This window comes from Notechis scutatus, chromosome 4 (assembly GCF_049901735.1).
Source record: "Notechis scutatus isolate UNSWTSFEM ecotype Mainland chromosome 4, rNotScu1.2, whole genome shotgun sequence".
Taxonomy (NCBI): Eukaryota; Metazoa; Chordata; class Lepidosauria; order Squamata; family Elapidae; genus Notechis; species Notechis scutatus.
Genome location: NC_142012.1, coordinates 127,489,573 through 127,516,368, shown reverse-complemented (window position 1 = coordinate 127,516,368; position 26,796 = coordinate 127,489,573). Strand labels below are relative to the sequence as shown.

The following is a 26,796-nucleotide window of genomic DNA, read 5'->3' as shown; positions in this document are numbered from 1 at the left end:
TGGCAACAGAAGACAATTGTATTAATTACCCACTTAGAGAATCTTTGGAAGAAAACCAGTCTTTGTGAAGCTTGTCATACAATATAAATCTGTCCCTATATTCAAAAGATATTTGGGTTATGCAAGACCTGTTCCAAAATAATAAATGATTTAGAAAAGAGTTATCAAAAGTATAAACTCCTCATTCAAAAGAAATTAAGAAATTATCATGGGTGAGAAGGATGGGTAAGAGGAGGAGTAATCTTGTCTCCTGAAATGTCAAACAGGGAAAACCATATCTGAATGCTGCAAGTTCTCTGTCTTAGTTTCTTGTTGGAAGTTATGATTCCTAGGAATACAGTCTTTGACATAAATAGGTGTGACTCAAAATTGAGGGGCTTTTTAATTGGCACTGAAAGTACTAAAAATGAGGTCCATAAAAGCACTGGCTGTCCAAATGCTTAACTGTAGGATGCAAAAAACAAAAAAACAAAAATGGAAACCTATTAACTGGTGCATGAAAAGTAGCAATATTCTCATAACGTCAATCCTGATAATGATGAAATAAGGTTTTTATAATGCTTATGAAGAATGAAAAACCATATGAATCACAGCAAATAAGAACTGTTTCCATGTAAGCATTCTGTGTGGATTGCCTACTGATCAAAATCCACATTTGTTCTATTTTATCCCAATGCCATTAGATTTTCCTGGCAGACAGGTTGAATGTGGTGAGATCTGGATTACAAAATTAGAATAAAATTTGGCTTGATAAGAGATTGGGAATAACTGGGAGATGCTGGTAATGATGTTGGGACAGACCTATTATGGAAGTAAACCAGGGTAGGCATAGCCACTGTGAAGAATGAGGATATTTACTTCAATCAATTTTGACAATATATAACTAGGAGAAAAAATGGAAGAAGTTAGAATTGCCTTTCCACTTTTACAGAAATATATCTGGTAGAGAATGTATACCATAAACATCTCTACTGCTGTACTTAATCCAATGGTGATTGTGTTTAAAAACATGAACTATGGGGTGAAACTATGAGATTACCTCTTCAACTGCTACTTCTGCTGACTGCCAGCTGCCAGCAATTCGGCAGTTCTATTCTTAACCGGCTCAAGGTTAACTCAACCTTCTATTCTTCTGAGGTCAATAAAGTGAGGACCCAGTTGGTTGGGGACAACATGCTGACTCTGTAAACCACTTAGAGAGGGCTGTAAAGCATTGTGAAGTGGTATGTAAATCTAAGTGCTATTGCTATTATAGGCATCCACAATGGACTTTCAACTGGAATGGGAGAAATTTAATGGAAGGACAACACAAGAGGATGGATGGGAGTATAAAGGTTATACTAGAGTCTCTTTAGAATATATCTTATGAATGAGGCTGTGTGGAATGTCTAGCCAAATAGGAGGGAACATTTTGGTGAATTTAGTGACCGACACCGGGCCATAGCATGCCAGAAACTGGGCCATGCGAACAAGCAGAGCCCGATCTGTGTGATGCAGGCAGCATGTGAAATAACGTCTCCTCTGGTTCACAGAAAACCTCTCTCCGGTCCCTGTTGCCCAAAACGTTGGGAGCTGCTGCACTAAATATTCTGCTTGTAAAGATACAAATCTACCTATGTAGCAGTGGTTTAAACTTTTGTAGTTTATGCAGAGGACGATCAATGTTTTCATTAAAGAAATCATCAACCTCAAATGGAAGAGCTTCGTACTAGCCTCTTGTTTTAATCATGAAGGTTGGAACTACATGACTCCAAAGGGCTATGATTACTGACATCCTCACTCTGACTTTCATGTCTAACTGTATTAATTCGTTGCTTCCTAGTATGATTTGATTTCTTATTGTACCTATGACTATTATTAAGTGTTGTACCTGATGATTCTTGACTCTTGACGAATGTATCTTTTCTTTTATGTACACTGAAAGCATTTGCATCAAGACAAATTCCTTGGGTGTCCAATCAATACTTGGCCAATAAAGAATTCTGTTCTGTTCTGTTCTGTTCTGTTCTATTCTACTGTTGTGGCCCGCCAGCAGAGTTGGCAGCAAACTCAGACAGTGAGGAGGTTAGGGAGAAACATGGGCCAGTCCTGGAGTCTGGGGAAGCCTCTGCGTTGGAGGCAGAGATGGGACCAGGGCTGTCATCTGCCTTTGGAGTTGGAGATCAGTGGGGCAGAAGAACAGCTGAAGCCTGTTCTTGATGTGCGCATGTGCAGAGCTATCAGGAGAAGAGAACAGCTAAGGAACAAGGGTCAACTCGGAAGTAAAGGTACAGATGGACGGTGAATGGTCCCTCCCAAAGGGAATAAATAGGAGTGAAAAGGAAATGGTGTTTGCAGGAGACAATTAGTTTGTTTAATGAGTGTGAAGATTTGTTTGTGACTCACAGAGACTCACTAAGTATTTCCTTGTACAGCGTTGCACTTGGAAGGTATCAGCCTGGCAATTCTCCAAGCCTGATAAGGCCTGATAAGGTCTGTGGTTGCAATTCACCCTTGAAGACTGTTTGCCAGGACTTTGCTGGATGGAAATGATAGGAATTCACATTTGCCAAATAAAAAGGGGTTTTGTCAGGACAAGAAGTCTGTTTTGTGATTTTGTGAAGACTAAGTCAGAACAGCTTGGCCACTGCAGGCCTAAGGCAAAAATATATGGACAATTTCTCTGCTATCATCTAGCAACTACAAAAAATAATAATCAATTTTTCCCTAGGAAAGTGCTGGTACTTGGCCAATTACAATTAGTAATTTTTATCTGTGCAATATGTCAATCTCATTATCCCCATTCTATCTCCTCCTTATTTACAGACATTGTGAGGTTTTCTTGGGATTTTGCTAGCTCCATAATACTGGAATTTGCTAACACATGAGGGATCAAATATTTACACTGATCCCTAACATGATGAAAAGTTTCAGTGACACAGAGATGATTCATTAAACATTACCAACTTAAAAGTGCAGGCATGATAAGCTTATAAAACAAAATCCTGCAATTCCTGGTTACCTATAGCCATAGTTGAATTCATATATTCACTTACTAGAGAAGGTGTAAAGGCACCTTTTAAAACAAAGTATGAGATGTCAGATTCATAATCACTCTCATTAAAGAATTTTTAGGAATTGATACCAGTAGCTAGGTGAGAAATATTCTTATGGAGACAGGAAATTAAGATAGCTGTGAGCATGTATGGAAAAATCTGTCTTCGATTCAGCTTTAGAATACATTCTAGAATACAGGTGACATATGGAAGAGATATGGTCTTATCCCAGTCTGGGCCACCTCTTGTTGGGTGAGAGACTAATGTAGAAAGAAATATGGCAACTATGATATTAACAAGTAGCACTGATTGGTTGTTGTTGTTGTGTCCAACGCTTCGGACCTCAACCTCATAGACCATAGCATGCCAGGCTCCCGTATCCTCCCGTCTCCTGGAATTAATTACAATGCAAAGAAAGGTTGTTTCTTTTCTTTTAGTAGCCTTAAAGGTAATAGTAGGTACCAGTAGCTATAAGGATATGCTTTCAACTATAGGTGTGTCTGGAAAATGAAGTGATATCTAATTGCTTCAGAGGATCTCATTAACCTAAATCATATACTCTAGTTTTATGTATTAAAACAGCGGTCCCCAACAGATTGGGGACCCCTATTTGAAAACACTCTGAACTTCACAGAATGACTGCATTTGAATAATTACACTTTCCTAAATCTAAGATATTTTTGTTGAAATCTTAATTTCACTAGTATTTTAACATTAATTTCCTATTATTGCAGAAATATTTCATTAGTACATACTTGTTTAAAAAATCTTGCTCAGATCCAGGTTCTGATTCATGCTCTGGTATTTGCTCCCCAATTTGTCGAGTGTTTTCTCTCAACACTGTTGATGTGAGCTGAGGTGTCTGTAGAGCACCTGGAGTCTGGATGCTGTCATTTCTATTCAGCCACGAGCCTTCAATATTCTCATCTGATATATAACAATAAATTATTATAGTAAGCAGTGATTTTGTGCAGCTATGTGGCTAACAGTATATAGATTGGACAGATTTTTTTAAAAAAAGTCAAAATATATTTTTTTAATTTTATTTAACATTAAGATGAATTTATGTAGCACCTTTTCCAGATTTTATTCCAATATACACGTCAACCTTAATTTATTATTGGTTAATTAAAGCAAGCAACTAAAGCAAGCAACTAATGAAATGCAATTCCAACAGGAAAAAGTAGTCTAAATTAGGGGTCGCCAACTTTTGGGACCTCAGGGACTACCAAACTCATAATTTTAAATCCGGGGACCACTAATATGAATTTTGACTGACGGTGGCTGAGAGAGAGAGATCTGATCTAACCTTCCTTCTTCCCTCCCTCCCTCCCTCCCTCCCTCTCTCTCTCACACACACACACAGAGGCAGGGGTGGGATTCAAATTTCTTAACAGCCAGTTCTGTAGGTGTGGCCTAATTTGTGGGTGTGGTTTGGTCATGTGACTGGCTGAGCATGGCTTGTATGTAGATATTATAAATATTTATATAAATATGAATTTTTTATAAAAAAAGAGCAACTTTTACCCAAAATCAGGCAAAGCAGGCAGGCTGATTGAGTTGCTCATAGAATCATTCAGAGATCTATCTATCTCCAGTCAGCTACCTGAGTCTGTCACATAAAATTTCCTTGCAAGCAAACTCATAAAATTTGCTTGCAAGCAAACTCACAAAATTAATACACAACACACCATGTATGTAAATATTGATTTTTTAAATAAAAAATAACAACTTTTACCCAAAATCAGGCAAAGCAGGCAGGCAGATTGAGTTGCTCACAGATTTATCCAGAGATCTATCATCCTGCCATTGGCTACCTGCACTGAATAATAGAAGCTTCAGTCCTAAGCAAGGTTCGGCTCTGCTTAAAAGCAGAGCCGAAGATCTAAAGATTATCTAGAAAGCAAGAAATCCAACAGTTTCCTGCTTTCTAGATAATCTAAATCTCCTGGCACAGCAAAACAGTTGATGGTCAGAAAAAGGAAAAATACCAATTTAGCAGACAAGTTTGCCGGGTAAGGAGTGAGTGGGCAGAGAGGGTTCCCGCGAGCCATGTGGGCAGCACAGCCTTCTGTTCCTGCACAACCTGGATTAATTACTTTGGGGAGGTGCTCTGGGGGTGCAGACCACCAAAATTTTCTCACGGACCACCAGTGGGTTGGCAAACGCTGGTCTAAATCATCATCTATTTGAAGACTTATTAAATATAATGCAGCATACACACACACACACACACACACACACACACACACACACACACAGAGTGCATTCAGTAAGTATTCAGACCACCTTCACTTTTGTCAATTTTGTTATGCTGCAGCCTGATTCTACAGTTGTTGAAATTCATTTGTTTCCTCATTAATCTACTCAGCACCACAGAATTTCAGAAATGGGGGGAGGAGGTTCTGAACTTTCTGAATGCACTGCAGGTGTGGGTATGTATGTATATACAGTATCTCACGGAAGTGAGTACACCCCCTCACATTTTGTAAATATTTAAGTATACCTTTTTATGTGACAACACTGAAGAAATAACACTTGGCTACAATGTAAAGTAGTAAGTATACAGCTTGTATGAAGTGTAAATGTGCTGTCCCCTCAAAATAACACAATACACAGCCATTAATGTGTAAATCCCTGGCAACAAAAGTGAGTACACCCCAAAGTGATAATGTCCAAATTGAGCCCAAGTAGCCGTTTTCCCTCCTTGGTGGCATGTTACTCATTAGTGTTACAAGGTCTCAGGTGTGAAGGGGGAACAGGTGTGTTAAATTTGGTGTTATTGCTCTCATTCTCTTATACTGGTCACTGGAAGTTCAACATGGCACCTCATGGCAATGAACTCTGAGGATCTGAAAAAAATGAATTGTTGCTCTACATAAAGATGGCCTAGTCCCATGATGTCAAACCTATGGCATGTGTGCCACAAGTGGCATGCAGAGCCATTTGTGCCCGCATGCAAGCCACAGGCAAACTTACCTCACTGCGCATGCGCGTGCCTCACAGCTGTTTTTTTTGCTGGTTTCAAGCCTTTTTCGGCCTCCCAGAGGCTTGGAAAAAGCCTCTGCAAGGCTTTTCAGGCCGAATAGCCTGTTTCGTCAAACCAGCTAAAAAATCAGCTGTGAGGCGCAGTGCAGGTAAGGGGGTGGTGGTGGTGAGATTGTACATGCATGCGTAAGGGGTGTGGGGGGGCGCATTGCATTCTTGGTGCTGGCACGTGAGTGCGTGTGCGCTAACACATGCAAAATTTTTGGCACAGGAGCCCAAAAAGGTTAGCCACCACTGGCCTAGGCTATAAGAAGATTGCCAAGACCCTGAAACTGAGCTGCATCATGATGGCCAAGACCATACAGAGGTTTAACAGGACAGATTCCACTCAGAACAGGCCTCGCCATGGTCGATCAAAGAAGCTGAGTGTCGTATCCAGAGGTTGGCTTTGGGAAATAGACGTATGAGTGCTGCCAGCATTGCTGCAGAGGTTGAAGGGGGGTGGGAGGTCAGCCTGTCAGTGCTCAGACCATATGCCACACACTGCATCAAATTGGTCTGCAGGGCTGTCATCCCAGAAGGAAGCCTCTTTTAAAGATGATGCACAAGAAAGCCCGCAAACGCTTTGCTGCAGACAAGCAGACTTATGGACATGGATTTCTGGAACCATGTCCTGTGGTCCGATGAGACCAAGATAAATTTATTTGGTTCAGATGGTGTCAAATGTGTGTGGCGGCAACCAGGCGAGGAGTACAAAGACAAGTGTGTCTTGCCTACAATCAAGCAGGGTGGTGGGAATGTCCTGCTCTGGAGCTGCATGAGTGCTGCTGGCACTGGGGAGCTACAGTTCATTGAGGGAACCATGAATGCCAACATGTACTGTGACATACTGAAGCAAAACATGATACCCTCCCTTCAGAGACTGGGCCGCAGGGCAATATTCCAACATGATAACAACTCCAAACACACTTCCAAAACAACCACTGCCTTGCTAAAGAAGCTGAGGGTAAGGGTGATGGACTGGCCAAGCATGTCTCCAGACCTAAACCCTATTGAACATCTGTGGGGCACCCTGAAGGTGGAGGTGTGCAAAGTCTCTAACATCCACCAGCTCTGTGACATTATCATGGAGGAGTGGAAGAGTACTCCAGTGGCAACCTGTGAAGCTCTGGTGAACTCTATGCCCTAGAGGGGTAAGGCAGTGTTGGAACATAATGGTGGCCACACAAAATATTGACACTTTCGGGCCCCATTTGGACATTATTGAGTCTGTCATCTGCACCTCTATAACTGTCTGGTTTGGTTCTGCAACTCAACAAGACAGACACAGACTTCAGAGGATAATTAGGACTGCAAAAAATAATTACTACCAACCTGCCTTCCACTGAGGACCTGTATACTGCATGAGTCAAAAAGAGGGCTGTGAAAATATTTACAGACCCCTCACATCCCAACTCCTATCCTCAAAACGACGGTATAGAGCACTGCACACCAGAACAACTAGACACAAGAACAGTTTCCCCCCGAATGTCATCACTCTGCTAAACAAATAATTAACTTAACACTGTCAAACTATTTACTAAGTCTGTATTACTATTAGTATTACTATTAATCCTCCCATCCTTCCCTTTACCCATCTCCTCCCACTTATGACTGTAACCTTGTTGCTTGTATCCTTATGATTTATATGGACTGCTTCCTCGTATGATTTGATTGCTTATTGTACCCTATGATCACACCTGACCAATAAAGAATTCAATTCAATTCAATTCAATTCAATTCTCACCTCACTTAGGGGTGTACTCACTTTTGTTGCCAGCAGTTTAGACATTAATGGCTGTGTGTTGCGTTATTTTGAGGGGACGCACATTTACAGTTATACAAGCTGTATACTTACTACTTTACATTGTAAACAAGTGTCATTTCTTCAGTGTTGTCACATGAAAAGATATACTTAAATATTTACAAAATGTGAGGGGGTGTATTCACTTCTGTGAGATATTGTATATACAAGGCTAGAAAAGAATGAAGAATAAACGTTACTTGTACTAAGGTTTTCTTTTCTTTTCCAATTTTAATTGTTTTTGCTTCTTACTCCTTTTCCATATTCAGTATTACAGTTCGTGCTGAAAGGCAATATCTTAATGTATCTTCTGCATAATTTAAGTGCAAAGGACTCCTAAGATCACAAACCTGTCTATAGTCTTTGACTTGCAACCATTTGTTTAGTGACTGTTCAAAGCTACAACGGCACTGAAAAAAAATGAATTGTGACACATTTATGACCGTTGCAGCATCTCCATGCTCACATGATGAAAATTCAGAGGCTTAGCAGCTGGCTCATATTTAGGATGGCTGAAGTGTCCCAGGATCACAAGATCATCTTTTGCGACCTTCTAACAAGCAAAGTCAATAGGGGAGCCAGACTCACGTTTCAACAGTTACTAGCTTAACAGCTGCAATGATTCACTTAACAACTGGGGCAAGAAAGATCGTAAATTGGTGCAAAACTCACTTAACAACCATCTCAGTTAGCAACAGAAATTTTAGGCTCAATTATGGTCATAAGTCAAGGACTACCTGTATTGCTTTATTTCTGTCTGAGGAAAGCATTAATGAAATATTTCACTGTGTTGTTAGATATACTGGTTGAAAAACAAATGTTAGCTTAATTTTCAGAAACCATTTGAACCAAATAAAATCATGAATAAGACATATTATTATTTAACATTCTGACTACAATACATAATCTTTAAAGCCACATTTACCTTCAACTCTTTTTTTATGAAGTGGAGGTCGGCCTTTCTTATTCCGGACAGAAGAAGTTTTGCTACTGCTGCTTCCACTATTCACAGACATCCTATCGTCCTCACCACCTGTCACTAATGAATTTCTATAGGAAATCAATGGGAGCCATACATCTTCCCTCCTTTCCATCATTTGTTCTGTTAGGAATTTCTCCAAATACGTGTGACTGGATTGGATAAGAGAAAGAAAGAGTATAAACAAATGACTAAAATAGCTATCTATACTATAGCTACAATGTAACTTCTATTTTAAATAGTTACTAGTTCCTTACATCTATAATCTATAGTCCTGATTTAAGAGTTAGATCTGCTCTGATTTTCTAGGGGGCTAACAATATAACCGGGAGGGGGGGGGTTTTGGAGGGGGGGGGAGGGGGGAGGGGAGGGGGTTGGGGCGGGGCCGTCCCCCCCCGCCCTGCGGGTGGGTGGGGGGGGAAAACGGCGGGGGGGCGGGCGGGGGGGGGGGGGGGGGGGGGGGGGGGGGCGGGGAGGAGGAGGCGCCCCCGCCTCCCCTTGGAAAAGGACCTCAATTATTTGTGGATAAAAATATATTCCTCAGACACTACATATTTGGCATTTATTTTCAGAGCTAATACAATAGCAGCTTAGCGAAACGTATTAACTTACATAAGAATTGATTGAATAAAACTATTAAATAATCAAGGAAACTGAAATTAAATGGACATGTATGTATTAAAAGATTTATTGCAGAATAACACTCTAAAGTCTTCAGAACACAATTGCAAAGGACTCTGTTTTAAGACCAAAGAAGTGAAAGCTCCGATTTTTTAAAAAAAGTCCTCCAGGTCTTTTTTTAACTCAACAAATTAAAAGGGGATAACTGTATGAGAAAATAACTTCACACATATTGCATTGTAGGCTCTCAAAGCATAAAGTGAATTTAAATCAGTAAATAGTGTTATGATATAATAAGGAATATCACATATGTTTCTATTTTTTGAGGGGGAGGAGAGGGAATGAAAAATAAATTGCAGAAATTTTACATCTATATTCAGACTAACATGAAAAGTGCTCTGGAAAATACATTTTTCTCAGCAGTCAGACAGTGACTTTATATACTCTTTTCCTATATGTCTGAAGAAATTATAACAATAGAAATTATAACAAGCACAATTATTTTCTTTAATAATTATTGTTTTTTATGTCTAGATTTATTTATTTATTATATGTATATGACTGCCCATCTCACAAATGAGTCTGGCCAGCGTACAACAGATTTATTGAATGCTACAAGGCTTGACAAAACCATATGTGAAAATGTTTTTTTTTTAAAAAATACATTTTCTATCTAAACATCTACAAATGATTTTGTTTTCTTTGTAAGATTTTTTTTTGTAGCAACTATTTTTGACACAAAGTATACAACACACATAACAGACTAAATATATGCAAAATTTATAATGTAAATAATGTTTTTCTTATGTTAATAACCCCATGTCTTAAGTCCTTAGCAAAAGGTTTTTTTCTTGCCAATACATATTTATTGGAAAGATGGCTTTTCTCAATGGTGACGTGATATCTATCAAATGCCCTCTATGTTAAAATATTTATTGGCTATGATGCAATAACTTCAGTGCTAGGATAAATATTTTAAAATTTCCAAGACATGTTAAAAGCCAATGTAGTCTGTTCTGATGTTTTTATGCTTTGTTTTGTTTGAACTTGTTTCCAATTTTAAATTGACTATTTTTATGCCTCCTGCATATTACTCAGAAGTTTTAGGATGATGGTGGATTAAAAAAAAATATTATGCACTCCCATAAACAGATTGGCTTTCTCAGTCTGGTGAAGGAAATTAAGCAAAATAACATGGATTCAACCCAAACACTTGAAGGAACGTTGAAGTCTATTCATGTAATATAATATTTTCCCCCTTTCCCAACTCTTTAGAGCTTAAATTCTTGTCTTCTACACTGAGTACGTGATTATTACAGTGGGGAAGAGAAACTGCTGAAGGAAGCATTCCTACCCATAAATTAACTCAGTTTGATTCTACTTCTCATTACAAATATCTATCTCAGAAATGTTAAATTTTCCTATCTGAATGTATATGCTAGACTACAATAAAGCCTACCTCCTCTCTAGTGGCAAAAGATATATAAATGTTCAGAGAATGAAAATTGGAGGTTAGAATATGGTAAAATAATCAGTGAGATTTTGCTCTGAAAATATCAGAATTGTATCAATTTAAAAGACAATGATGCCAACGCTTTCTTAAATAAATTTATAAAAATTGTAATTAGATATAGTATTAAACCAGACTTTTTACTTCACATACCACTTACAATCAGCAAAATGTATTACTTACACAGTTTTCTTGTCCTGTCGTAATAATTTAGATGAAAATTCACTAAGTACTTCCAGGAAAGCAAGGTTAGGAGGTGGATATTCCTGTCCTTTTTGATTTTGATATTTAAATGCAAATTCTATGCCATCTCTGTAATGAGATATCAAGAACTAAATAACTGTGTCAAATGTTATAAACTATATATAAACTTCAAATAAAATATCAGGTGTAGTGAAAAAGAAAGGATGATTCAATGCATCACTATCCATATTCAGTATAACATCTTTACATTTCTTAACATGCTACTATAAAGACCCAGAGAGCTTCAAGATCTGAATGGATTTTTAAATTATATGTCAAAAAGTTAAGATATTATGAAGCAAACAAACAAATGGTTGTTTTCAATATTAGAAATGTGGTGTGACCACAGATTTATAATTCTGGACAAATATCTGTGCTAGGTTTCGCTTGATAAATGGTTTTCCACAGATAGAAACAAACAGACTATTCAACATTATTTTTGTGGTTAAATGGTTAAATTACATGTTTAAATATCGGGGGGAAATTATTTTCATTTCATGTAATATGTATTTTCACTGTATCCTCTTCCTGTTTTTGGTTTTTTCTTTTTTAACTTTTTTTACAACTTTTCTTTTTATATATTAAAACAATTTTAAAACATTTATTACTTATACTAGAGGTCATACACATAGTGATAAATAATATGTAGTGATTGCCATTTATGAATCATTTCTTCAAATTGCTTAGAACAAATGTAATGCAATATAGAATGCTGTTTAGAAAATGTGACTAATATTTAAACAATCAACTTTTATAACTATTTATTACAAAAGCCTAATTATTCTCTTAAGTACCAATGCTACCCTTCTCTTCTCTGTCTGTCTGTCTGTCTTTCTGTCTCTCTCTCTCTCTCTCTCTCACACACACACACACACTCAATAAAACAACCAGACATATTTATACTCTATTTTAAAAAAGGCATTACTTGACTTCAACACATTCGTTGCCACTCACTTGTGTAACGTGGCTACGGCTTCTCTCGTCTTTATCTGGTCCAGACCAAAGGTAAGAGCAAAACGACGGGCCAGCTCCTTAATACCACTGACATGGGCAGATGTCCTATCCAAGTTAGGACCTTGCTCTTGAACAAGCTCATTAAATAGCTGCAGAAAGAACTGAAAGTTCAAATCTTTACAAATATAGTGGCACATTCTCTATCAATATATAGGGCTTAGAGCTGTGGTTTCCAACAGATCTTACAAAAGAAACAAATGAATAATGTAAACTATCTGATAAACTTACCATATATATGTATAGTCTACCCTTTTATGTGGAGATTACTGTGCAGGGCAGACCATTATAATGTTTGATTGCATTAGCTAATCAAAGCAAAAACTTTAGATTTTAGATTTCTTTTAATTGTTAGCTTAATCTTACTCTTTAGCTTTCAGGTATTTTCTCAACATCATTTGTAAAATATGGACATACATTAATGTAAATGTTTATTAAGAAGACTTGGATTGCCTTTGTTTTGTTAGAGGAGCTTCTCTCCCTTTTTTCTCTGATTCAATTATACTCAGCAAAGGGATTCTGTCATACTACCAAGTCAGAAGTACTTCTGACTTTATCCCCTATGTGAAAGAGTATTAATAACTCTACTTGTAATATCTTTTTTCTCAAATTTCTTTAAAAAAGAAAAAAATGGGAGATCTTTATCTAAGCTTGCAATGCAACAAGTTTTTAACTCATAACCCTGACCTAAGTACTGTATAATAAAATTACTGAAATTCATACTAATTATGTATACTGAAGATAATAGTTGTAGCACACAGTTTTTCTATTTTAACTGTATTGTATGAATTGTACAGCCTTTTTGTTCACATATATTTTGTCAAAAATGATTAATTAAATTAATGTATTCTGAATGAGAAGAATAAAGTGATTAAGATGCTGGGCTAACATTGGAAAGATCCAGGTTATAGTTTAGTTCTAGGTGATATTGGGCCAGTCTTTCTTAGTCGAGCCTACCTCATGGGGTGGTTGTTATGGAGAAAAATAACAGAATGTTGCCTTGAGCTCCTATAAGGAACGGGGTGCTATAAATTATCAAATAAATAAAATAATTTTATGATGCAGTCCGGAACTGATCACAGATGACAATTTTTGACTGTTCCAGATTATCCAAATCAGAGATTCTGTAATAGTTGATAAATATTCATATTAAACTCTATCCTATGGTCACATGATAGCAACAGAATATTCAAATATATGAAAAATGTTATTTGTATAGAAGACACATTTAAGAATTAGTGGGGGCTAAAGATTTTTACCTGTTGTAAACTGAGAATGAGAGTTTTTGCACATTGAATTTTATCGATTTGTCTTGTTTTACTCAATGTCTCCTTAATGATATCGCCATAGTCGTTGTAGTACTAAAAGCAAGAAAAGAGCACATTTTAATTAACAATGCATTTAATTTTTATTGATCTTTTTCTTAATCAACCTTTGATGTGTGGTTTTAGATTGTCTTACCTACTGTAATAAATCATCCCTCCTAGAATTAATTAACTAGAATTAATAAATGCTAATTTCGAATAGTGTTAAGCTGAATAGTTTTATACTGCCAACTGAATTTCTCTTTGTACATAAGAAGAAGATTCCTCCCTACTTAGTTTAGCCTTGAATACTTTATCTTATTTTGTTTGAGAGGATCTCTTCAACACCCAGCAGACTTAAGTAAATGGAGGTTCATTTAAAAATGCATGCCTAACTTTTCACCAAAATGAAGTTAGCCTTAGAAATATCCATATATTATGGCAAATCTGATTTATTAGGACAAAGTAACAGAGCACAGAATCATACCTTCATGTAATGCTTGAAGATATCGGCTGCTGCATGCATATCTACAATATCATAAATTATAAGTTTGCTAAAGGCAGCCAAAAGATTCCTTCTCTTGTGTAAAGCTTCGATTTTATTAGCTTCATCTTCTTCATCTCCCTCTAAACAATAAATGAAATGAAATACAGTTGCTTTTTAATGTCATTATTTCTCATTTACCTAATTGATACATTCTACAGTTCTCTAAAATATGATGGGATAGTTATGTTGTGATAGTTACTAACTAGCAACAAGAGAAAGTTATTAAAAAATAACGTACCGGAGTGTTTCTGGTCAAGATTTGATTTGCAGAATTCTTTCTAGATACTCAATTACATTTAGTCTCCCTGCCCCCTTTCCTCCCTTTGCTCCTGAAACTACAGGTAGGCCTCAAGGTACGACTCTTAATGGAGCCTGCCCATTCCATTCATAAGTAAAAAAAAAATCATCAAATGAATCAGACTCAATTTTACAAATTTTTAAAATCAAATTCATAAACTGAATCAAATGGCTCATTAAATGAATGAAGCTCTGATTTACTATTTCCTTCAATTCATTAATTGATCATTGCCATCGTTAACTGAACTGAGAGGCTTCCCCCACCACTACCTATCAGCTGTTTTTGGTTCAGATGAGGAACTAAATTGCTTCCAAGCAGGCTTGCAGAGCTCTGTTTGCAGTTGCTTTTTTTTTTTTTAAAGAAACCATTTGCTGCTAGTCAGCTCAAACTTCTTCAGACAGCTGCCCAGAAGGGGGTGAGGCGGTAATTTACAGAACTCTCTGATTGCAGTTGCTTTAAAAAAAACACTTGCCAACTAATTAGCTTAAGAGTCTCTAGCCAGGTACTCAGAGGGAGATGTGGGGAGGGACTTACAGAACTCTCTGCTTGCAACAGTAACAGAGAGGCAAGGGACCTTGAGGTTATCTAGTCTAACCCACTGCTCTCACAAGAGAGTATTTCTGATAAATGCCCATCCAGTCTCTTCTTAGAAGCTTCCAACGATGGGGCATCCACAACTTCTGGAGGCAATTTAAATTTAAAACCTTCAAATTACAATAATATACACTAACCTCTAAAATAAAAGCAAGGAAACACAATGTTATAGAATGCTTTGTGTAGATGCTGGCTAGCATTTCTACAAGCAGTTTCAAGGCATATGCAAACAAACTTTATACTTGCAAAGTACTGTGCTTACAAACACAATAGTTTGCAGAGTATAGTACTTAAAAAGCAGAGCACTTCCCATTACAAACAGTACTATAGAATAACAAAAGAAGAATATTTTAAAATGCTTACAGAAGCAATTCTAGCACTGCAAAAATCACTGGATCTTGTTTGGCCATGTGACCAGGGACAAAACAACCACCACCACCACCACCTGCCGGCTTCCGGAAATTGTATGTCATAACCTCAAACAGCACAGGCAGGTCATAGAGTTAAAAATGGCCACCACTGCAGCAGTGACTGAATCCAAGTCGTGGCTACAGAGGCCTCTTTTTGATTGCAGTTTTGAATTTCGAATGTAACTACCCTTTCTGAACAAATTCATTCTTGTGAAAATTCACAAAATGAATGTTTGTACCTGGGGGAATTATTTGTATCAACTAGCCTTCTATAGCTACTAGTTATATTTGGGTTCCACAGTGCGTTGGGGAGGGAGAAGAGAGATGTTACCATTGATTATTTTTTTCTCCTAAACATTTATTATCTTTCAGAAATGCTATGAATTTACTTTAATTCTGTTACTATTTCTCTTTTGTGCATGAGATAGTATCATTTGAAGAGATCAGCTTATTAATGCTATTTGTATTATGGTTGGTTACACAGTCAGCCAGATGTTTGGCATTTTTATCCCCCTATCAAGTCTCCTTCCTAAGGATCTGGGTTAGGCAAATGTTGTTGTCTGAAGATGTTATAGGTATTGTCACAGGACCGTAAGTTGTTCCAAGCAAAGCTGCCTTCTGCAATTAATGGAGATTTTTGTCTAGTGTTGCTCCAGTTGCTTAGGATTGCACCCAAAGTGCCTATTACTATTGGTACTATACCTTTGCTTTCTTTTCCACAGTCATTCTATTTCTATTTTCAGGTCTTTGTATTTTGTGATTTTCTCTAGTTGAAATAACTTATTAAAAAAGCTGGGTTTTTTCCCTAACCATATTTATAAGTACACATCAACATAACTAATACATGCCCATGCTCTGGTTCTCATCATCCTGGTCAATGAAGACATGATCCATTACAAAGTTAAGGAGTTCAGTCTGGAGACCCGAATCTGGATTAAACACCAAGGGTTGAAGACCCTCTCTGCCTCCACTCATCAGCTGATGGCTAAAAATCATCAAGAGATCACAGAGCAACATAAAAGCCTGAAATACAAAAACAATTTAATCAATTATGTTACAGATGTCAAAAAAGGCTCAGGTATGACATTCTAATGTAAACCTGTATGTGTTTAAGTTTTTACAATCTAAGAATTTTAGGAAGTTATGGATAATTTGTAGGTTGTGCATAGTTGAACTCTCCTCTGTTAGGTGCAGACAGCTGGACTGGTGAGGCTGGGTGTCAGGAGGTCCAGAATATCGCAGCATTTTCAAATAGCTTCTGGAATGTCAGAGAGGCAAAGCTATTTATTGGTTTGGAGGAGGTGAGAACTGGTTTGATCTATGAATTGGAAGCTGCTGCTTTTGTCACAAGAGCAGAAGCTTTGGATGAGGCAGCCTTGTAAGTGGCTTATCGGCTGTTTGATGATGGCCTCTGCCTGTCATCTGCTGAGGATTTTTTTGCAATGCTGCAGCAGCAGCAATTCTGGCCTGTTTCTCCTAAGCAGCAATTACAGTGACAATGATAGTGAGGAATGGGCTAGGACTGCACTTCTGGGTTGTTGAGGCAGGATATTATAGGAGCTGGATGAGGCTTTACCTGGTTTTTCAAAGGCTCTTGTGATAGTATGTGGGAATGGCCTTGAGAGATAGAAAGAGAGTCTGCAGCCTAGGAAATATTCTGATAAGAGGGAGCTTAATCCACAGGTCAGGGAAAAACATGAGACACGTTACAGAAGAGACCCTCCCTTATTTTCCAGAAAGTGGAGGGGAGAAATACTTTCACTCTTGCAAGATTGAAGTTAACGCTTCAGGGTAGTCAGGACAAGAAGCACAACCAGGAACATTAATACTATCTTTATCATAACTCGAAAACTCAAGACAACTTGATGCCCTAATCACTAGACCAAACTGGCTTTTGCAACACTGAACTGAATCTTATGAAAGTATTTCTTCCCTTTTCTCTAAAAAAAAACAGTGGTTGGATTGGCAGTTGAGGTCCCCAGGCTTATGGAACTGATAGACTTCAATTTGCCCTCCTTGGGCAGAGATTTGGAGGCAGTTTGGGAATTCCTGGCTCACAAATTATCTCTTGCCTGACTCATAGAGCAGCCCATATATTAGACCTGGATTTTATTTTGGGACAGTTGCAACGTGATCCGAAGCTGAAGGATGTTACAATCAGTCTGCTGCCGTGGATGAATCACTCTCTGTTGGCTCTTGATTATTTGATGACACACTTTCCCATAGGGAGCCTGCCCAGCCTTCCCCTAATTACTTAATGGCCCCCACTGGAACCATGTGGTTATTTCTGGGGCTGAGGCTTTAAATGCCACTTGGAATGAGAAGGCAACTTGGCCTCAGATTAAATCGTATCTATATCTGTTAAATGGATATTATAGGTAATCCTCAGATTGAGGCCATTTCATTCTTTCAATGACTGTTCAAACTTACAGTGGTGGTGCTAAAAAATTGGTGTATGACTGGCTTTCAAAGTTCCAGTTATTGAAGCACTCTCAATCAGAGGATTGTCATCCAAGCATGTGTGTGACTGGATATTCCACATGGATCCACAGTCACATGTTCACTATTTAAGAAAGCCAATGGGAAAGCTAATGAGGATGGTTGCAAGTTGTTTCAGTAAGTCAGTACTTTTTCTCCTGCCCTTTGCTGGCCTTCACAGGGCCTTCCTTGGCCTCTCATACTTTGTGTGTGGCCTGCGCTGGCCCTCCCCTGCCTCCTACAACGTGCATGTGAACTGCACCAGTTCTCCCCAACCTCCTGGATGGGTTCTACTGGCTCTCTCCTGGCCACCCACACAACACCCCTTACCTGAGACTCTTGCCTCTTTCTTTTTAAGGAACCATGAGTCTTGGGATTACAACAAAAACCGGGACTACAACTGCTAACTGATATGATCAAGCGGACATCATGCTTTACAACTGCATTGGTTAATGACAACAATCCTGGCCCAAATTACTGTCGTAACCTAAGGACTATCTGTATTGTAATTAATATAGCTCTTGATCTCATGTCAAGATTTATACTAAAATGATTATTAGTGTCTTTAAATATTATTGGATTTTAACAATGATTTGTTTAATGGTTATATACTGTAATGTATTGAATAACATAAAACTATTTAATGAAATAGAGAAAAATGTAACCAAATTCTATGAGGCTTGCAAATCTATATATGCATACTATGTTTTATTTTTATTTTTTTGACTTTTTCGTTCATGTCTTTTTTCTCAAAAATACTTAATAAAAATGAAATTTAAAAAAATAGGGACACTGATGATGCTACCCTGTTTCTCCAACAATACGGCCTCCCCCAATAGGAAGTCCCAGCATGATTTATAGGCATGAAATGAAATTAAGCCCCTCCCCCCCAAATTAAGGCCTATATTAAAACATGCGAAATGGGGGAATGGCAGGGGGGCTTGCTGTTAGGAAGTACTTTTGTTGCACACCCGGATATGGTGCTGCCTGCGTTGACCCCAATACGAAGTGCCCCACCAACGCCGAGGTCAACATCCAAGCCGCCGCCGCCCGCCTGAAGATGCAAGGGGGGGAATTAAGTCACCCCCGAAAAGACGGCCTAGCCATTTTTTTCGGGCTCAAAAAAAAATAAGACCCGGCCTTATTATATGAGAAACACGGTATTATTAAATTAAAGGATCTTGACCTATATGTTACATCCTGTACTAATATTTCCAGAAATAATTCTTGTAGTCTGGACCAAAATTAAAATCAGTAAAAGATAAATTACTGAATTCATTACACTGTAACCAGCTTCTTGGGATTCCTCTTCCTTTCCCAGAGAGGTTACTGGGACCAAGAAATGTCTAGGAAAAGAAGCAAGTCTATTTGCTTTTTTATACTTTTTATTATACTGTCATGCAATAGATATCAGAAATAAAATATAGGAAAACTAAGCATAATTAGAAATAAACTTTGGAACTCTATTAACCCAATATCTAGCCAGACATAAATTTTAATTAAGAATGAAATCATATTAATTGTGTGGCTAATTATATCTAATTACATCTTCATAAAAGACTCCCAGAATAGGCAAAATTAAATTAGAAGAAATATAAAAAATTTACAAATTATTCAAATTGATCAAGAAGGTTAGTATTTAATTTTTGTAGGAAGTAAGATATATATAACAGTTTCTAAAATACTGTCATCATGTTTTATGTGTTTAACTGATTTTTCTGTTACCTGCTCTTTTACTGGAGTGTTGACATTTGACAGACACTGTTGGCAAACAGCCAGAAATGATTTGACTGTTTTCCTTAATATCAATAAATCTTCCTAGAGGAAACATATGAACAATTATCCAATTTTCAGTATCAGTCAACATTTTCAGGAAAAAAATATTCAGAATAGAGAGAGAAAAAATACAGTGGAATAATAGCTGCAGATGGCGCCTCTAAATTGGCTCACAATATCACAATTTAAATAATGAAATCCAAGAATAAAAATAAAGACCCACAGTAAGCAGATTTGGAAAGTGATGTGACAGAGTTATTGCAATACATAGTTTTAAAGTTGTGTCTCACTGCCTAACAAGGGAATGTTTAAGATATTTTTTTCTATTACAAAGTGATAATACCAAGAGAAAGAATATACCAAGAAGAAATAAAATAAAATAAACACATAAACCTAAATAATGTACTATTAATATAAATCACCACAATAAACCACTTATTCATATAATCAATAACAATTTATCAAAATATACATAAAGGACATAAAAGAGATACCATGCCCAAAAATGTATTGTGCCCATTTTTAATTAGTAGAAAAATAATTTCAAAACTAGACACATTAAATATTTCTGAATCAAGACTATGATATCTGGTTAACAGTACTTTTCTAACCTCTTAATATAACTCTCTTGGTGAATTTACATGCCCAATATAAACAATCTTCTTCAAAAACAGTTCATTAACAACTTTTACTTGAAAAGTCTATCTATATATTTATCATATATCTTACAATATAATTCCAAAATGAAACCAAAACCAGACATGATCAAATCATATTATTCAATGTACAGGTAATCCTCAACTAATATTGTTGGTAATTGTTCAAAGTTATGATAGTGCTGAAAAAATGGACTTATGACTGATCCCCAAAGTTATGGCCATTGGTGTAGCCCCATAGTCATGTAATCAAAACTTGGGCACTTGGCAGCCTGCCTACACTATCTTTCCCCATCTCTGCTCTTTCTGGTGACCTACCAGAAAACATCAAAAGGGAGAGGGGGGGAGTAAACATACAGGTATCCCTCAACTTACAGCCATTTATTTATTGACTGTTTAAAGTTGCAACAGCATTGAAAAAAGTGACTTATAATCAGTGTTCACAACTATAGTCATTGTAGTGATCCTCCAATCACATGATCTGGGTGGTTGGAAACTGGCTCTCGTTTCCAATAGTAGCAGAGTCCTAGGGTCACATGACTGCCATTTGCAATTTTCTCAGCTGGCTTTTGACAAGCTAAATCAATAGGGAAGCCAGCAGGGAAGGTCACCAATCATGTGATGTTTCACTTCATGACAATTGAGGCTAAAAGGTCATAAAATCAGGTATGGTCAGTGACTGCACCACTTAACAAATTTTCTGGTCCCAATTGTGGTCACACATCAAAGACTTTCAACAAAGATTTTCAACAATAAAAGTAAATCAGTAGTAGCATTTCAGAAAACAGAATGGATTTTTTGAGTATAGAATAATAGGGAAAAACAATATATCTGGAAAAAAGGTTTCCAGGCATTTTTCTACATATTTTTATTCACATGTAAGATGTAATTTAAAAATCCATACACTGAAAATGTGATTCTGCCATCTATTTCATTTCCAGATAATTAAGACCATAAGGAAACTTCATGTCATATCAGAACTTCAGCTAATGAATTTTATACATACTATTAAGATTTCACAATGAAATGTTTTTCAAATTATTCTTCTATTCTAGTTATGTTAATAATATAGTTGTGCAATAGCTAAGAACAGATATACAAGTGCACATATGCAGGTCAGATGCAGAAAAACAAATAAGTTTTCCTTTGTATGTAAGTGGGAACTAAGAAGATAGACATGAGGGCTGTAATCTTACAGCAGGCTTAAGTGGAAACACATTAATACTTCAGTTAAAATGCAAGAAAAATCCCAGCTCAAATTATATAGAATAGTAATTCTCAACTGGAACCATATGACCCTTGAAAGTTCTAAGTTATTTCAAGGAAGCCACAGGTGAAAAACATATAACATATGCTTAGAGGGTGACTGAAAATCAAAATGTATTACAGGTAGTCCTCGACTTACAACCACATTTGAGACCAATGTTTCTGATGCTAAGCAACATGGTTGCTAAGTGAGTCACTGCAGTTATTAAGTGAATCATGCAGTCGTTAAGTGAATCCAACTTCCCTCATTCACTTTACTTGTTGGAAGCTGACTTGGAAGTCGCAAATGGCCATGTGATCCCAGAATGCTGCAACTGTTGTAAAATACGTGCTGATTACCAAGCACCCAAAATTTGATCATGTGACCATGGGAATGCTGCGACAGTTCCAAGTGATCATAAGTCACTTTTTTCAGTGCTGTTGTAACTTTGAACAGTTGATTGTAAATTGAGCATTACCTGTATACAATAAATATTGTCTTGTTGATGCCAGAAGTAGGGCATTTATGAAAGAATGTAGGACAATCATCTCAACTATCTCCCAGTGTTAGAAGTACTGTGATCCATAGTATCTTACTTTTGAAGGAGATCCTTCTGTAATTTTTACCAGCTGCCAGAGAATAGAATAATGGGAACACTGAAGAGCCTGAACCACTATCTGAAACAAAATTCACAGCAGACAAATAAGTATGAAGTTTATACAGTTTGCAGCAATTATGAAACAACGTATTTAGAGGATTTTAAGACCGCAAAGGACCAGTTTATTAATTCTTAAGAAGGACAAATAGTAGCTACAATCAACTGAAATTTCAATTGCATGAAAAGCAAGGAAAGCTCAAATACAGCCTGAGCATCTCAAATAAAAATATATATGGTATGGTTTAAAGTAGCACGTTCCAAACTATTTATTTTGATAGCATGCATCTAGTTTGTTACAGCACATTAAAACGAAACATATGAAACTGATGTTTTGCTTAACAGCATGACCATTTCTCTTTACTTTAATTTTTATCCTTATTTTTCAAATTAAAAAAAAATCTTTAAAAATAAAAGGAGACAAGAAATCTTATCAGGTGCCAAGGACATTGTGTATAAGCACCAAGGTGCTAATGAAACCTGTACTGTTTTCCATGGATTAAAGTAGTCACACTTCTATTTAGCAATAAAGGAAATTTGAAGGGCTAAGGGCCACATTTTATCATTTAGCCTAACCCACTCATACAACAGTTGTGAAGGTAAAATTATGGAAGATTAAAAAAAACTTTATACTTTTGCACTCCTCAAATGAAAATAGGATATGAATGCAAAGAGTGTTAATTAAAAACATCTCACCTTTATTAATTTTATAAATAACTCAAAGCAGTGAACATACCTAATACTCCTTCCTCCTCCTATTTTCCACACAACAACCCTGTGAAGTGGTTTGGGCTGAGACAGAGAGAGAGAGAAAGAGTGGGTGGCTCAAAGTCACCCAGCTGGCTTTTATGCCTAACGTGGGACTAAAATGCACAGTCTCCTGGTTTCTACCCTGGTGCCTTAATCGCTTAAGTCCAACTCAATTTAATGGACTTTTGGTAGTCACGAAATTCATTCATTCATTCATCCATTTATTCATTCGATCATTCATTCATTCATCTGCCTAGCCATCTCAATTGTCAAAGCAACTTTAATAGTATTGTAGTACTACAGTATTAAAATAACATTAAAAAGATGAAAAGTAGCAATATAAGAAAATTACATATGGAGCTTTATCAGGGAACAGCCAAATCCATTTCATATAGTATTATATGAATAAAGCAGCACACATTAGTTATTATTTACCTGTTCTGGCATAGCTCCATGTTCAATTCCAGTCCTCAATAACCTGTAGCAGTTACTGAACAAATCCCATTTTGTAAGATCATGAGCGCTTTGAGAGAAATTAAAAATGCATTAAATAAACAAACAAACATGTAAAGATTGAACAAATGCAGTAATAAAATCACTGTTATAATTAGGAGTTAAGTACAACATATAAACTATATGATTTCTTAAACTATGGAGTTTCTTCCCTACATCTTGCATAAAGTAGCTGTTTTTATATTTACACACACACAGATTATCTCTATCTCTGTATTCTAACAATAGAAACCTCCCAATCTTGCTTAATTTTTTGCTTATGTTTTAATGGCAGTATAAATGACTGACAATATTTAAATAACTATAAAACCTCATAAAGCCACATACTTGTGAAATGATGTTAATCTCTTTAAAGTAGAAAGAACATTGTATACATCATCATCATCAGCTTCTTCTCCCTGGAAACAGAACAAACTGGATCATGGGCTGAGCAATGTATATATTAACTTATGTTTAAGAGTGTAGATTCCTATCTATGTATAGCAATGGCTGTTGAGAATTTGTATAAATTTGTATTTCAGAAACTAAATTCAAGAGTTTACAAAATCTCAAACTGATTCTCAAATCCCTGCCTTGCTGGAGAAGTGACCTAGCATGACACCTTGCAATTTTTTAAAAATTTCATCAAAACTACCCTTTCCAAGTATTCCAATATCCTAGCATTACACAGATCCTAATGATCAACAGGATTTATGAACTACATATCTGATATATACATACCTTCATGATTCAGCACTGAACCACAAGTAAGGTTTTCCTAGGTATTGTTATATGACTGACCAATTTAAATATAGATTTGATCTGCCTAATATAGGTATATGTATGAAAAAAATGGTATATGCATGTCAGGAATTAAGAAATTAGATAATATATGACAATACATGCATGCATGACTAATGCTTCTAGAACATAAATTCTCATTTTAATTCTGAGGCGCACAAGTTAACTTTCTGCTTTTGAAAAAAATAATAATTTGTATCAAGTGCTGAGTAACCTCAGGAATTATTGAAAAATTGAAGAAAATAAGTTGAATATTAATACTAAAATTGAGTACTGATTAAAATTGACTTAAAAAAGAAATATGGGCTTGTTTGGAAGATTATGTATATTGTTGGAGATAAGTTGCAGTTTTAACATAATACTTTTATATTCTTGGTTCACTTATAATATTGTGCTGATAGATATAAATTAAATAAATTAAATAAATAATTTAGTATATAATTTAAATTATATATCGTATTCCTATTTCACGAGTAGATATTTACAAAAAGTATGTATTTACAAGTTAACTGAATTCTAATTCTGAAATAAAAGCTCACGTTACATGAATCTTACTCTCTCCAAATAAAGGGGTTCTATGTACAGGTATCTTTCATTTCATGACCATTCATTTAGCAATTGTCCAAAGTTACAACGGCGCTGAAAAATGACTTAATGACTGCTGCACATCCCCAGAGTTACATGAACATGATTTGGGTACTTGGCAACCATTAGACATTTATGATAGTCACAGCATCCTACAGTCATGTGACCGCCATTTGCAACCTTCCCAGCTGGCTTCTGAGAAGAAAGTCAATAGGGAAGCCTGAAGGTCACAAGCAGTGATCACATGATGTCTCTTATAACATGCCTGATTCGCTTAACAACTGCAGCAAAAAAAAGTTGTAAAATCAGGTGCAGTCATGTGATGCCACACTTAACAATCACTGCTTAATAACAATTTTTCCTATCCGTCTTATAGTCATATGTTGAAAATAATAGAAACTATCCAAAATTGAAACAAAGTATCTATTAGAAATATGGTCAGAGTTCTTGCCTATACAGATGGTTTCTCTTCCACTTTCAAATGTAATGGAAGCAATAATTATTTGAGGAACTATTTTCCTTATCTCACCTCATTTTAGAATCACAATATCATGAACAGCAATAGCACTTAGGCTTATATATCACTTCATAGTGCTTTACAATACTCTGAACATTTTACAAGAGTCAGTATATTGCCTCCAACAATGGATTCTAATTTTACTGACTTTGAAAGGATGGAAGGCTGAGTCAACCTTGAGCCGGTCAGGATCGAACTCCTGGCAGTGGGCAGAGTTAGCCTGCAATACTGCATTTTATTCACAGTGCCATCACAGCCATTGTCAGAAACTAAATTCCTTGCATCACCTCACTTTATAATCACAATATCTTTAAACAGAAAAGGATCTTTCTATTGTTCTCCATGATAAACATATTCATGTGGTTTTCCACCCACCTCTGTCTAGGCCTCTTATATACCATCAATACAATAGAAATTTAGTTCTCATTTGATGTTCTGGGATGCAAACAAAAAAAAATAAAAAATTAAAATAATGTTCTGGTACTAATGTGTAGGCAGATATTTTACTCTAAGGTAAACAGGATACAAGCAAACCTCATTTAATAGATCCTCCACAGAATGGTTGAATCGATCCACAAATTCATCAATGAGCTGGCTGTGAGCTATGTCAACCCTATTCTGAATAGTATATTCTTCACTGCACAGAATGCTGTATGTTTTACTGCAGGCTTCAAGAACATCTGATTCCACATGCTTCTCTACAACAAATTTAATCTGTTTCAACAAAGCATCCAAATGCTGTGGAACAAAGAGAAATTTTGGTCATTTCTTGAAGCAATTACTCTAACAAACATGAAAATAGAGCACAGAAATGTAAAATTCCAAATAATTACAAAACCTTCAACATAAATTAGCATTATTCAGATTACTTCTCCATTTTGGTGTACTATACCTTCTCCATTCTTCCTGTGCTGTAAATTTCTAAGTCAAAATATTGAGGAATTTGAAGAAGATTTGCCACCTTCTCTGCATCAGCAGAATACTAGGAATAGGGGAAAAAAGAAAATTAATACAGAAATTAGAAAGAGAGTCATATAACTATTACTACTGAATCACATTCTATTGACATACCTTTGATAGGAGCATGGGAAGTGCAATAATAAAGTGTTCTGTTAGCTTGTTCCGGTCATCTATCTGAGTTTTTCTTTCTTTTGCTGTTAAAACCTGAAAAATAGGGGGACTATCACATCATAAACAGTTGTAATATAAATATTCCAATCAAAATACAAATTGTGGCTTCTTTATACAGCAGTCTAATTAATCTCCAAATTAATATGCTGGTTTTTAATAGGATACTATTATTATAACCCAAATTGAAAGTAAAATTTTCCCACTGAGAATGCTGCAATAAGAAAGAATATAAGTAGTCCTCAGTTGACAATAATTGGATGGGCAATTCCATCACCAACTGATATCATAAAGTGTGATATCATGTGAGAACTCTGTTTTTATGATGG

The 26,796-nt window shown here is 36.4% G+C and overlaps 1 protein-coding gene across 4 annotated transcripts in view; it reads right to left on the bottom strand.

Annotated features, from left to right (window-relative positions):
• Positions 1–26,796, bottom strand: part of STAG1 (STAG1 cohesin complex component) — a 201,555-nt gene that overhangs the window by 8,848 nt on the left and 165,911 nt on the right. For all 4 annotated transcript variants that reach the window (XM_087964870.1, XM_026687465.2, XM_087964871.1 and 1 more), the window contains 14 exons: positions 26,411–26,503; positions 26,232–26,321; positions 25,874–26,077; positions 23,785–23,855; positions 23,380–23,467; positions 22,136–22,216; positions 19,587–19,679; positions 16,232–16,406; positions 14,022–14,161; positions 13,490–13,591; positions 12,174–12,322; positions 11,160–11,288; positions 8,792–8,997; positions 3,791–3,962 (listed from right to left, as the gene is read on the bottom strand). In XM_087964870.1, coding sequence (XP_087820996.1) covers positions 3,791–3,962; positions 8,792–8,997; positions 11,160–11,288; positions 12,174–12,322; positions 13,490–13,591; positions 14,022–14,161; positions 16,232–16,406; positions 19,587–19,679; positions 22,136–22,216; positions 23,380–23,467; positions 23,785–23,855; positions 25,874–26,077; positions 26,232–26,321; positions 26,411–26,503 — 1,793 coding nt within the window. The remainder of the gene's footprint in view (positions 1–3,790; positions 3,963–8,791; positions 8,998–11,159; positions 11,289–12,173; positions 12,323–13,489; positions 13,592–14,021; positions 14,162–16,231; positions 16,407–19,586; positions 19,680–22,135; positions 22,217–23,379; positions 23,468–23,784; positions 23,856–25,873; positions 26,078–26,231; positions 26,322–26,410; positions 26,504–26,796) is intronic.